Source organism: Erithacus rubecula, assembly GCF_903797595.1.
Source record: "Erithacus rubecula genome assembly, chromosome: 9".
Lineage (NCBI taxonomy): Eukaryota > Metazoa > Chordata > Aves > Passeriformes > Muscicapidae > Erithacus > Erithacus rubecula.
The window spans coordinates 28,941,083-28,953,028 of record NC_136660.1 but is presented as its reverse complement, the minus strand read 5'-3'; the positions used below and the strand labels follow the sequence as shown (position 1 = coordinate 28,953,028).

Sequence of the window (11,946 nt, the reverse complement as noted above, 5' to 3'; positions counted from 1 at the left end):
CTCATTAGTGGTGTATATTTATCGCTGTACCTTATGTCAAGGCCATGGGAATTGTGTAGAGTCTGTTCTCTCATTTCAAGGATCAGTTTCAGAAGCAGGAGCAAAGCGGGCGAGATCAAGTTCTTCCTGACGTCAGGTCCAGCCGTGGGCGATGGAGAGCGGGTCTATAAATGCTCTCCCGGAGCCCCCGCAGCAGCCGGGGCTGCAGCCAGGCCGTGCGGGGAGATGGGGCTCCCGGGGCAGCGGGGCCGAGCGGACCCACGGCGGGGACAAGGACAAGGAGAAGGATGAGAGAAGGCAGATCCTGCCTCCCCTGCCCCGGCCAGGGCAGCCACCTGCGAGGCGGGCTGAGCCCGGTGCGGGAGCCCTGCCCGCAGCATCCTCCCGGCCGTGCCCGCAGCATCCTCCCGGCCCTGCCTGGAGCTCGGGCGGCCATGGCCCCCCGGGAAAAGGGGTCCGAGGGGGCACCGGGAGGGCTCCCTCATAACCCACGGGTCGCCTTCCCTGCAACAGGCGCTAATTGCAAAAGGTCAATTAAAAGCGAGCGAGGGGAGGTGATTAATGGCCCTTTCGGTTTCAAGCGTGGGCCACGGGCTGCGAGTGTCCCACCAGGAGAGAGGCTGGCGAGGAGCGAGGTTACGGCTCGGGGTCAGGAGGTTCTCTAAACTCCCGCTTCCCCCTCGCAGCGGGACCCTTTGGAGAAGTAAATCAATGGCTGTATTAGCTCCGAGCAGTTATGAACCGCTGACGGACACGGGAGCAGGGGCTGGGAGAATCCTGTTCATCAGGGAATCCGGCCCGAGCTGCTCTGCCTGTTTCCTACGGGCTATGAGGAGGCTGGGTGCTAATTAGGGGGGACCGCTAATTTCCGCCGAGCCCTCACAGGTAACAGCGCGATCCGTCAGAGGAGGAAGGTAAATAAACAGCGATTAAACACAACAAAGCGAGGGCTCCAAAGGCCTCTGGCCCCAGCCCTGCCCAGTGGCAAGGAGAGTGCGTGGGTGCAGGCTTGCTCCGCGTGGGGAGCACAAATCCCACCGATGGGAAGCAAACACGGCTGGGAGCCTCCGGCTTTGTCGGAAGGGAAAGGGTTAAAAATCCAAGGCCGGAGGGGTCAGATCCTGGACGCGGAGCCAGCCGCGCTCCGGAGGATGGGGATCCGGCGGAGACCCCGGGTGAGAGGGGCCGGGGGCGGCCAGGGGCGGGATGCCCTGACCTTGGCCGAGAGACAGAGCAGAGGGACGCAGGAAGGAAAGCGCACAAACCTCACAAACCGCACAAACAACCGCACAAACCGCACAAACAAACCGCTCAAAGCCCGCGGTGCGCAGCCAGCCCCTTGCCCGGGACGCTGCGCGGGGCAGCGCGCTCCGCTCCGCAGCTGCCAGCAGCGGCCCCGGGTGCGGTGCGGGCTCCCCGCTTGTCCTGCACCCCCTGGGCAGCCCACGGGGCCAGTGAGAGCCAAATCCCCCGCCAGGCACCGAGGGCCGCGCGTCCTCCGGAGCGAGAGCTGGCCCCAGCTTTCCGTCAAACAAGCCATAAAAATCCGCCCGACTCTGCAATTCGCCACCCGAAATCCACGCTCCCTCCCCCACCCCTCCCAGTTATTTAATATAAAATGTATTTTTGAACACCCGCTCGGATAGCATCTCGCCAATATTTATATTTCCACGTTGCCTGGCATCCACTGTCCCACATAAGACTCTGCCTCTCTCTCCCTCTCTCTAATCCTGCCACTTTAAATAGATGAATTAATAAAGCAAATGAGGGTCTAATAAGCTGACTGTCCTGCCTATTGAGGCAGGGGGAGAGAGACTAGAAAGTGCGCCAAATTTGTTTGCAGTGGATCAAGGCTAGCCGCCTTTGCTTCACTTTCTTTATCTTAATTCCGACTTGAAAAGATATAATTATCTAGTTTGAACAGAGCTGCTATCAAATCCTTCTCTAGGCAAGGCAGGGGAGAGCTGGAGTGGATTGCAGTGTTCTGAGCCGCTTGGTGCAGCCGGAGATAGGGAGTAATGAAGTTGTGGAGTCCTGAGATACAAAGGGCATTAACCTCATTAGCATGAAACCTTTTCTTCTAACCATTGTGGGACCCTTTCAGACTCCTAATCCCCCCTATTTTCAAAGCTGGGTTTGTAATAAAGCTTTTAGGGGTTTTTTTCAAAGCTAATGGCATTCTCTGAAGATTTTATTGCTGTTACGCTACATAGGACGCTTAATTTTTTCCCCTCTCTCCCTCTCTTCCCTCACGGTTTAAAAAAAAAAAAAAAAAAAAAAAAAAAAAAAAGGAAAGAATGAAAAAAAAAATAAAGAGGGGTCGGGGAAGAAGTATATAGTTCCTGCAGAAATAAGCCTTTTATCAAGATGGGAAACAATTTCTAGAAGGGCCCAAGTCTGCTGTTCGGCCGCAATCCGTTTAATGTTTACCCATTTGCCCGGGTTTGAAGTGCAGAGCAAGGAGCTTGGGCGAGTTCAGGGGAAATGTGCGTCCTGCTTGGTTTCCAGGTCTGCATCATCAGCTGCTCGAGGAGGGAAGAAACGCCACGAGAAGTTTACCTTGGGAATAGGTCTACTAAATAATTAGGCTAGGTTTAAATGGAAGGGACTGCATTGCGACATGCGTCCTAACCCTGACTGGGCCTCTCATATTTGTAGCACAAGTGAATGGAAAGTCACCGGGATTGTATAAGAAGAGATGCTTTAAAAAAAAAATAAATCGGATTTTTTTTAAAAAATTAAATTTACATAGTACCCGATAGAGCCAACACGTGCACAGAATGTCTAATCTTAACTTTTCAAGGCAGTATGTTTAACAAAGCTCGTATTTTTGCGATGCATTGTAACTTCGCCTTATCACAGTGTAAAGGGTAGTCAGATTGTCCTAAATTATGTCCAACTAGCCCCCCTGGATCCACGGATTAAGAGATTAAAGGAGACCACTGGGCAATGCCTCCTCTTTCCCCTTCATATTCCTGGTATGATAATTGCCTAAACTGATTTGCACTTTCACAAAAGCTTGCAGGATTCTTTGTAGCTCGAACAGAGCAGACGAGGTTTCTCTATCAATGGAAATAAAACTGATTAATGCAGTCTATCAGGCTAAGGAGCAAATGAAGCATGAAAAAACAACTGTGTACCCCCAGAAAACCAGCTAGTTTCCTCAAGGACCCAGAGCAACATTTTTTTTTTCTTTGTTTTTTTTTTTTTTTTCCTTTCCCCCACCTCTTTAATGTCAGAGTTTTGCTCTGCGCCCAGGATCGCTCCCTGAGAGCGGCAGCGAGAGCAGCAGCTGGGGCGCAGCCTCCGCTCACGGGACCTGTCCCTCACCGCACCGACCTGGACAGGGGATAGAAAAGATGGGGGGGAAAAAAAAGCCAAAAAAAAAAAAAATCCTCTCTCGCTAAATAAAACACCTATTTTTGCCGAGGAAAGCCTCGCTCAGCGCAGCGCGGCTGCTGCCGACCAGTTTCACCATCACGAACCTGACCAGGGAAGGGGCCGGGTTTCTCCTTGAGGTTTTTGTTTGGTTGGTTGGTTGTGTTTCGGGGGGTTTTAGGTATTTATATACAGCAAGTGCGCCTCTGCGGCTTATTTTTGGAGGTCTATTTAGCAGCCAGCGAATACATTAAGAAAATGCGCCTTTGGCCGCAGGAATGCGCGGCGCGGCCGAGGGGGTTCGGCAGCTAAAAACAAGGCGGTGTGGGGGAAATCGTTGGTTTCCGAGAAATTTGGGGGTGAAGGGGAAAAGATATTGCTTAAAAATAAGGGCATATTGATAAATCTTTATTGACAAAATATTGACAATGACATACTTCTTGGAAGTATATAGTGTGTTAGAATTCTAACAAATTAAACACAAAACACAAAAATATTTACATTCTGGTATAGAAGACATGAAGGAAACATTTGTCACTTTTTTTTTTTTTTTTTTTTTAGTAGCTCTATGATCTCGGAATATTATAAGGTCAGTGCTTGAAAATTGACCCAATGAAAGTGGCCATTAGGAAAAAAAAAATCAATTCGCGATTTTAAGTCCCTTTTCTCTGGATCCTCCCAGCCTAGAAGGTGTCCCCACCGCCAAAACTGGTCGCTGGGTTTGCGCTTTGCTAATCTTAAAAAAAAAAAGTAATCATCATCTGGTTTTGCAATGGGGATACAGTTGGGGGGAGAGGGGGGAGAGAAATAATTCAATTTGATTTTTTTTTTTCCAGCAAAAGTTATGACCAAGCCCAACGTCCCCCGCCCCCCCCCGCCTTTCCCTCCCGTCCCTCCCCTCCCCACCGTGTTTGTCCATCCGGAAGGAACACTATGCTTTGTTACTGCTACTTCATTTAGCTTTCACAAACACTTTGACGCCAGAAGTTATCATAAAATGTTTACAGACTGCACATTTCTCGTAAAATAAAATTAAAAAGCACACAGAACCTGTCTTAAAGGGAAAAAAATTACAATTAATTTCTGTCTTTAGGAACCGGAGTAAATTTTTTTTTTTTTTTTTTCCTTTTTTTTTTTTTTTTTTTTTTTTTTTTTCCCCAGACGGCTTTACACATGCAATTCAAGTTTCTGAAACAGGTGTGGGTTTTGGCTGCTTATGGAAATTTCTCTTTCAAAGACGGAAAAAGCCGTGAAGTGCAAAATGTCCCGTAAGGTGTAATTTTTCTGGTTTGGTTGGGGGCTTTTTTTGCTTCTATTTTTTTTTTTTTTTTTTTTAAATTTTTTTTTATTTTTTTTTTTATTTTTTTTTTTTTTTTTGTTATGCTTTTAAAAGTGGACTGCGATAAACGGAATACCTGTCAATCACCTCGTCCCGGTGTTTTGGCTTGGATTGACAGATCCCCTGTGCCAGAGCGGTGCCGGCAGTGCCACAGTTCGGAGCCCTCGCTGGCTGGCCCTCGCTCGCTCCCAGCTCCCTCCCAGGCGGGAATCGTGTTTTGATGAAGATCTCCGTGTCCTTCCCCGCACCGCCACGCCGCGGGGGTGGGGGGATGAGCCTTTAACACTTTCGGTTGGTGAGGTGCTGGCTTTGAAAAGTCCAAAAGTGCCAGTTTTTAATCGTCCGACGTGACGTCGATTTCCTCTGGACTGGCTTGTTTGGTGGCGATTCTCCACCGGTTAATGTGATGAGTCCCTTTTTTCTTCTGTTGTGAGTCTGAACCTTCCTCTTCCAACTTTTGCCGCTTGAACTTTGTCCGTCTGTTCTGAAACCATACTTTTACCTGCGGGAGGAAAGGCACCGGGGTTTAGTCCGACACCTGCCCGGCCGCCGCTGCTGCAGGGAGATGCTCCGTGCGCCACCGCGCCCTGCCCGCAGCGCGTCCCCTGCTCCGTACCCTGGCCAGCCGAGCCGCGGCCCCGCTGCCCCCCAGCCCTCTGAGGAAGGCACGGTCAGGCTGCCCCACGCCCCACGGGCACCTCCAGAGCGCCCACGCCTGCAGGAGCGCGCAGCACCGCGGGGGATGCGCCGTGCGCGCACCTGGAGCTTCCGCGGGCGCGTAGCCCCGAGCAGTGCCCAGGTAGCCCACGCGGGGAGCTGGCCCGTGGGCTGTCACCTGGACAGCCCCTCTGTCCGGACAGGCTCCGGTTCCCCGCTCCTCCAGCACCGGCAGAGCCATCGGGGCTGCGGCGGGACCGCGGGGCTCCCACCTGCCCGGCAGAGCAAAGCAGAGACAGGGCCTCGTCCTTTCAAACAGGGCGGCACGATGGGGCTGGGGGTGGACGCACGGGGTTTTTTCCCTCGTGGAAAAGCGAATAAAATGTACAAAATGCCGCGAATAGAAAAACGTCCATCGCTCTCCGCAGCGTCTCCCTGGGACGCGCCGTCCAGGAGCGATCGCAGTGCGGTGAAATCGGCAAGTGGTATCGTAAATATCCCTCTGATTTTGTTCAGCGCCGCGTACATCTGACTGAACCATCCGGCAGCTGACTTCAGTGTTTTAATTACAGATAGTATTGATCTGGGAGCTATCTCCAGGGCTGGCCACACTCCTTGGAGCGTCCAAAGGTAAACTTTTTTTTTTATTATTTTAAGCAGTTTAAACTCTGGTTCTGTCTGAAATTGCCTGATAAAGGCCTCAGCAAGGGGGGGAAAGGGAACTGGAGCATTTTAATAAGCTGGTTTAACCCGCTTCGCTGCCTCTTCAGAACAGAGACCTGACTGGCCGGACACACATCTCTGCTGCATTTTCATATTCTCCAAAAGTCCCCCATTAAAAAGCTGAGCGGGGAACAAGGGGTGAGTTTAATTTGCTTTTAGTTTGCTAATTGAAGGGGAGGACGGTTCATTTCTGCACGCTGATCTCCCAAAAGGGAGCTCATTTGTAGGGGACTGGGGGTTTGACATCCGGACAAAAGACCCCAACCAGCTTCGGAATCAAGCAGCACAAAGACCACCTTAAATACAGCTTTCCAGTAGAAATAAGCCTGTGACCGGTCCCTTGTTCGGGGAACCTCATAAAAGTGGCGATCCCTTTTTATTGTTTTGTTAGGGAGACATTTTAAAACAAAAGCTCCAACCCCTTTATTGCTTCCCCCACGAAAAGGAGTTAAGAAAAAAAAAAAAAAAAGTGTTACAACTTAATCCGCCCAGAGAACGCTGTGTTTACTGGGAACTTTGAACTAGGCTGTGGCTGGGTATTTTGGCTTTTTTTTTTTTTTTTTTTTTTTTTTTTGTACAGTGCCACATACTGTAGCAGAGACAAACCCCATCTGGAACCCTCTCTCCACGAGTTTCCTGGAAGGGCGCAAAACAAAAGCCCGGCACAACAACAACCACCAACACCAATACTCCAAATCTCCAAACTCCAGCCTTTCCTCCGGCGGGCAGAAAACCGCGTGGAAAACGCCCTCGCAGCCCTGGCTGCCCGGCCGTCGGGGGGAGCTCCGCGGGTGCGCGGCCCCGGTACCTGCCGAGACCCCCGGGCCGGCACGACCGTGGCAGAAACATCGCCGAGTGTCCCGCCAGAGAGACCGAAACACTCTCCGGTGCTGTTCTGGCCCGCAGCCAGTCTGGGGGGGAGGGGGGAGAAGGGGGTGGAAAGGGCAAGGGGGGGGATTCCTTGTGAATAATTTCTCTGCTTTTATTTTTCATCTTTCTGCCCTCCTGAACCGGCTCGTCACATCCCCTCTGCCGGCTAGAAACGAGCGAAAATTCATCCAAGAAATTTTGTTTCTGCTGTAGGGTCTAAAGGGGAGGTTCTCCCCCTTGCCCCCGCATTTGTTTTGGTGGCTTTCCCCCTAACATCGAACTCCTTCTTGAGGGTCAGACCAGTCCCAAAGCAAAACCAGCGGACCCGCAGATCGCAGTTCTCGCCTCCCCGCTCAGGTCGGAGCTGCAGCCGGGGCTGCCCGGGGGTCCCCAAATCTGCTGCGGCTCCCCACGCACGGCCGAGGCACCGCGACCCCCGGCACGAGCGGGGAAAGGATTTTACGACACTCAGGCGAGGGGAGATCCCTGTCTGCACTCCATCGGTTAGGGATTGGAGGCCTAAACACCTCTAGAATTTGCCCTTCTCATTGCCCGAATCTCGGCCCGGCCGGGTGGGTTTTCCAAAGGAGATGCTGGTACTTTCGCTTTCCCCACTGCCCGTTCCGTGCTTCCCCCTTACCTGAGTTTCCGTGAGGCTGAGGCTGTGTGCCAGCTGTTTTCTCTCCGCTCCTACTACATAATGGTTCTTCTCAAAGGCATGTTCCAGTCTCAGTAATTGGGATGGGGAGAAAGCTGTACGGATCCGTTTGGGTTTCCTGGCCAGTGCATTGTGCAATAGGAAGCTCTCCGGACTGGTTTCATTCCCTGGGAAACAGGGTAAAACATTAATAAAACACCTTCCCCAAATGCCCTCGACAGCACTTTTTAGCAAAAGATTTTTTTGTATCCAATCATTACCCTCAGAATGAATCCAACTATAGTTTCTTTCTTATTTTCAGTTCTTGTTTTGTACTGTGTTTTCCTTTGTTAAATACGTGGAGGAGAAGGACAAATAAGCAGGGGGAGGTGAGGACTGGTAGAAATTAAAGTCCTAAAACACAACCTGGGGAGCACTACAGGAAAGAAAGAAGAAGAAGAAAAAAATAATTGGCCAGAGCACGGCTGCGGTGTCTGCGGCTACACTCACGGCTGCCCCCCTTCCCCTCGACCACCGGAGCCTCACGCCTTTCCCTATTTGTTTGTTATTTCCATCTTCCCTTTGCGGCCAGCTGGGCACCCTGGCCGAGCCCCGCGGTCTCCGTGGCCGCCCACCGGGCTCCGGGAGCCGCCCGCCTGCTCCCCCGGCCTGTCTCGACTTCCCTCGCCCAAAACTTCGGCCGGAGCCTTTCCCTCTCCGCTTCCCACCGTTCTAGCGGTGTGCTGCCCGCAGCGGGGCTCCCACCGCCGCCTTCCCGGCCCACCGAGCCTCCTCGCTGCCTCGGGAACCGGCGTGGAAATAAAGAACCAAACTCCGAGAAGGCCACAGAGTGGCCATCCCATCCAATCCCATCCTATGCTATCCCATCCCATCCTATTCCTGCCGGCCTGCATTGGAGCGGGGGCGGGTGAGGGGGGTGCTGAGCCAGGGCATTTTCGGTGGGCATTTCCCTCCAGGGTGCCCCTGTGCCGCTTCTCCGGGCTGCTTCTTCCAAGGTGGAAGCGGCACCGAGGGGCTCTCTCGGTAAGTGCTTTCAAAATCGTTGGAGGAGGAGGGTGTGTTTGAAATCCGGCTGTGGCTCAACACCAGGACATTTCCGCCTTTCATCTACCCCTCGTTACCAATCGCCTGGTGCCTGCGACAAATAATTTGGTGAGCGAAACCTGTAATTTTATTCTGAAAGGGTAATAATCCATTTTGTGTCGCAGACCGCCTGGCTTCGGAGAGAGTGGCTCCTTTTCCAACCCGGCTGTAGCGGCCCGGCTGTGGAAGGCCGGGGAAAATGCAACATGCAGGTGGTTTGTTTTCGTTCCGGATTAATAAATAAAAATACAAGAAAAAAAAAAAAAAGGCAGATGTATCCCTGCGAGTGGAGGCTGATTATTTGTTTGTCTGTTTGTTTGTTGGTTTGCCTATACTGAAAGTGGCAGAAGCTGGACCCATTACGGGAGAAATCGGCTCACCCTTCGGAGAAGACGCTGCCGGTTTCAAAGGGTTAAACAAGGGAGATTTTATTGATTGTCCGCCATTGGATTCGGTTATTTCCCTTCAGCTGGTTATTAATCGCTGGGCATTTGGAGTCCCTCGCTGACCGCGCGGTCGGGATCGCCCCCGCGCCCCTTCCCCGGCCATCCTCCGCAGCCCCATCTCCCCGCGCTGCTCCGCTGCTGGGATTAATTCCCTACACACACTCCTCTCCTCCTTTCTCTGGGCTTCGCTTCGTTTCTTCCCCTCTAACAAGGGCAGCGGCCGGGCTCGGCTGGCGGCGGGGGCTCCGTGCGGCCCCGCAGCCCGGCGGGCACCGCCGCCTTCCCGGGGGAGCCTCAGCCACAGCACCCCTCCATTCCCCGCTCTGCGGGCCGCTTCCTTCGGGGGGTCCTCTCTAGTTCTCAACACACCGGAACAAAAAAATATCCACCTTTTCGCCTGCTTTTAATGGGGGCAGAAAGCCGACGAAGTCCCAGCCGGCCTTGCCTTCCCGTTTGCCCCCCTCTTCCCGGGAAACCAAAACAAGCCGGGAAAAGCAGGAAAACAAAACCAAGCCCATCGGTTCTGACAGCTCTCCTAAGTTTGGCAGAGGGGGAGACGGGGACAAAAGACACCGGGCCCCGGCGAGCCGAGCCTTCCGCTCCGGGCAGGGGCCGCCCGCCCATCCGCCGTCCCCAACATCCGCGCCGCGGGGACCAGCTGGGGGATGCAGGGCTGGGTCGGAGGGAGAAGAAAAGTTGCACGTACCTTGGAACCTGTGGCCCAGATACCGGTAGCGGTGTATTAGCCAAGGGTAGAAGGTGGAGGGGTCCCTTTGCTGCGAGGCGAAGAGCGGGTGCGTGGAGTGCGAAGCAGGCAGCGGGTGGGCGGCCAAGGCGTGAGGAGGGGGCACGGGATGGACCGGCACGGCCGGGTTCGGTGGGTGGGAGACGGCCTCTGCAAAGACCAAGTCCGGGTTGGAGTAGACCCCCCTGCCAGTGGAGTGGAAGCCGTTGAGAAAAGGGTTCATCGGGCTGGAATTGGCATAGCTGAGCGCCGCCGGCCGGATAGGATCCTCGGAGCGAGACGCGGGCAAGGGGCTGTCTTTGGCCACCAGCGACTCGATGGTGAAACACCGCTTGGGTGTGGGCTGAAACATGCTGCCGCGACGAGAGTCCCCGACCCAATCTCTGCCCGTCTCTCTCTGGTGCGCGGGAGACGATCCGGGGAAGTTTGCAGCAGGGAGTGACTTGAGGAGGGATAGATACACACATAAATAGACAGGGGCTGGAGGAAAAGGAGGCAGCGGCAGCCAGCGGTACCCAAAAGGGAGACACACACACGCACCACGCACACACTCACACAAAAAAAAGTTGCTGGGAGAAGTTTCCCTCCTGCAAGGAAAAGGCGGTCGCGCCCCCCCCTCCCCCCCTAAGTCCAAAGACAATCCATGGATGTGATCGGCCCCTTCACAAGTTGTGCAAACGATTTGTTAGTTCATGAGCCTAATTAGTGCTGGGATCACATAAACAGCTTCCTCTGAAGCCTGGTAAATGGCTTGATGATTGGTCGCTATTACTCGCCTTGAGGTTGAAGGGGGAGACTCTTTAAAGTGCGTCAGAGGGGAGGCGAGCGCCGGGCAGCGCCATCGGGAGGGATGGAGCCGCGGATCGGAGTGCGGCGGGAGCGCGCCCGCCAGCGCGGGGGGAGCACCGCTCCGCGCCCCCGCTCGGCTCCGCGCCCCTCCGCGGCCGCGCTGCCCGCCCTCCCCTGCCGCTGCTCGGCCGACAAGGTAGGCGGATGGGGGCCCAGGGGGGGCTCAGCGGGACAGGAGATGGGGGGCCCTGCATCTCCTCGGGTGGGGGCAGGGGGGATTGGGCAGCTCCGCCAGCGCGACACCCCTGTCTCTGCCAGCTCTCGGGTGCTCTCAGCCCGGCCAGGTTACCTTGATCGGCCCCGGGGCGTCAGGGAGAGATGCCCCGCTTGGGAAAGATTTCGTCCCGGTGAGAGAACGGATCGTCGTCCTCCTCCGAACTTATTTATTTCCCCTTGGCTCCTCCGCGCTGCCCGCACCGCGCGGTGCGGAGCACAAAGCGCGGGGCAGCCGCATCGTGCAAAGCTGGGACCCGCCGGGCTCTCGCAGACGGGACAGGGGATCAAGTCTCCGGTTCCAGCCTTGTCCGTATTTTCGCGTTTACCTTTGGGTCCGGAGATGATTTTAGGGCTGAGTTCTCCTCCTCCCATTGGCTGGAGCTGCAGAATAATTATGATCACATCCTAATACTCTTGGCTGGTGCTTACTGTTTATTGGTAGTTAAGGATCTATTATCTATTCATCAGCCTCCCATTTTTGCCAATTACATTCTTCTAAAGTGAAGTACCAGCAGGTATTTTGCACATTTACAATTAATGATAAAAAAATCTGGCGTACTTTAAATCTATTACGCCGCTGTGTAATTTATCTTAAAGATGCGGAATTGCTAATGTAAATTAATGTTTCTGTTGAACCAAGGGATGGGGGAAGTCTTAAAACCAGTCTAGCGTTTCTTTCCTGCGCTCCCGGACCTTGTTTTCTATTTTCTTTCCACTTTATACACTAGAAATCCGTTAGTTCGCTGCATTAAATTATGCTAAAAAACAAATCGCCACCTAAATGGTTGTTTCCAGTAAAGGGCGAGGTGAATTCTATTCTCCTTCCCCACTCGCTGCTAAAAGCATCTGTTCCCAGCTTGCCGATATTTTTAACACAATACCAAATCGACGGGCTAAATATAAGTGACAAAACAGTGTTGGGCACGCAAAGATGCGGCTGTTCTTGCGCTTTTGTTTGAGGCCGTGTTTCCCTTTGTGTACC

At 53.5% G+C, this 11,946-nt stretch overlaps 1 protein-coding gene across 2 annotated transcripts; it reads right to left on the bottom strand.

Annotated features, from left to right (window-relative positions):
- Window positions 1–4,273: 4,273 nt before the first annotated feature.
- EMX2 (empty spiracles homeobox 2) lies at window positions 4,274–11,278 on the bottom strand. Of its 2 annotated transcripts, XM_079312316.1 has the most exons (4): window positions 11,038–11,278; window positions 9,861–10,341; window positions 7,608–7,792; window positions 4,274–5,219 (listed from the first exon to the last, which is right to left on the bottom strand). In XM_079312316.1, the coding sequence occupies exons 2-4, from the start codon at window positions 10,249–10,251 to the stop codon at window positions 5,052–5,054; spliced, it is 744 nt and encodes a 247-aa protein (XP_079168442.1). In that variant the 5' UTR covers window positions 10,252–10,341; window positions 11,038–11,278; the 3' UTR covers window positions 4,274–5,051. The 2 variants fall into 2 exon arrangements, with proteins under 2 accessions (XP_079168442.1, XP_079168441.1); XM_079312315.1 differs by lacking the exon at window positions 11,038–11,278 and having other exon boundaries at window positions 9,861–10,837.
- Window positions 11,279–11,946: the final 668 nt, after the last annotated feature.

Bases quoted from the DNA above. Each gene is read 5' to 3' on its own strand.
- EMX2 (XM_079312316.1), bottom strand. From the start codon at position 10,251: ATGTTTCAGCCCACACCCAAGCGGTGTTTCACCATCGAGTCGCTGGTG. The intron at 7,793-9,860 runs GTACGTGCAACT...CCTGTTTCCCAG, and splicing joins TCTGGGCCACAGGTTCCAAG to GGAATGAAACCAGTCCGGAG. The intron at 5,220-7,607 runs GTAAGGGGGAAG...TTCCTCCCGCAG, and splicing joins TCAGCCTCACGGAAACTCAG to GTAAAAGTATGGTTTCAGAA.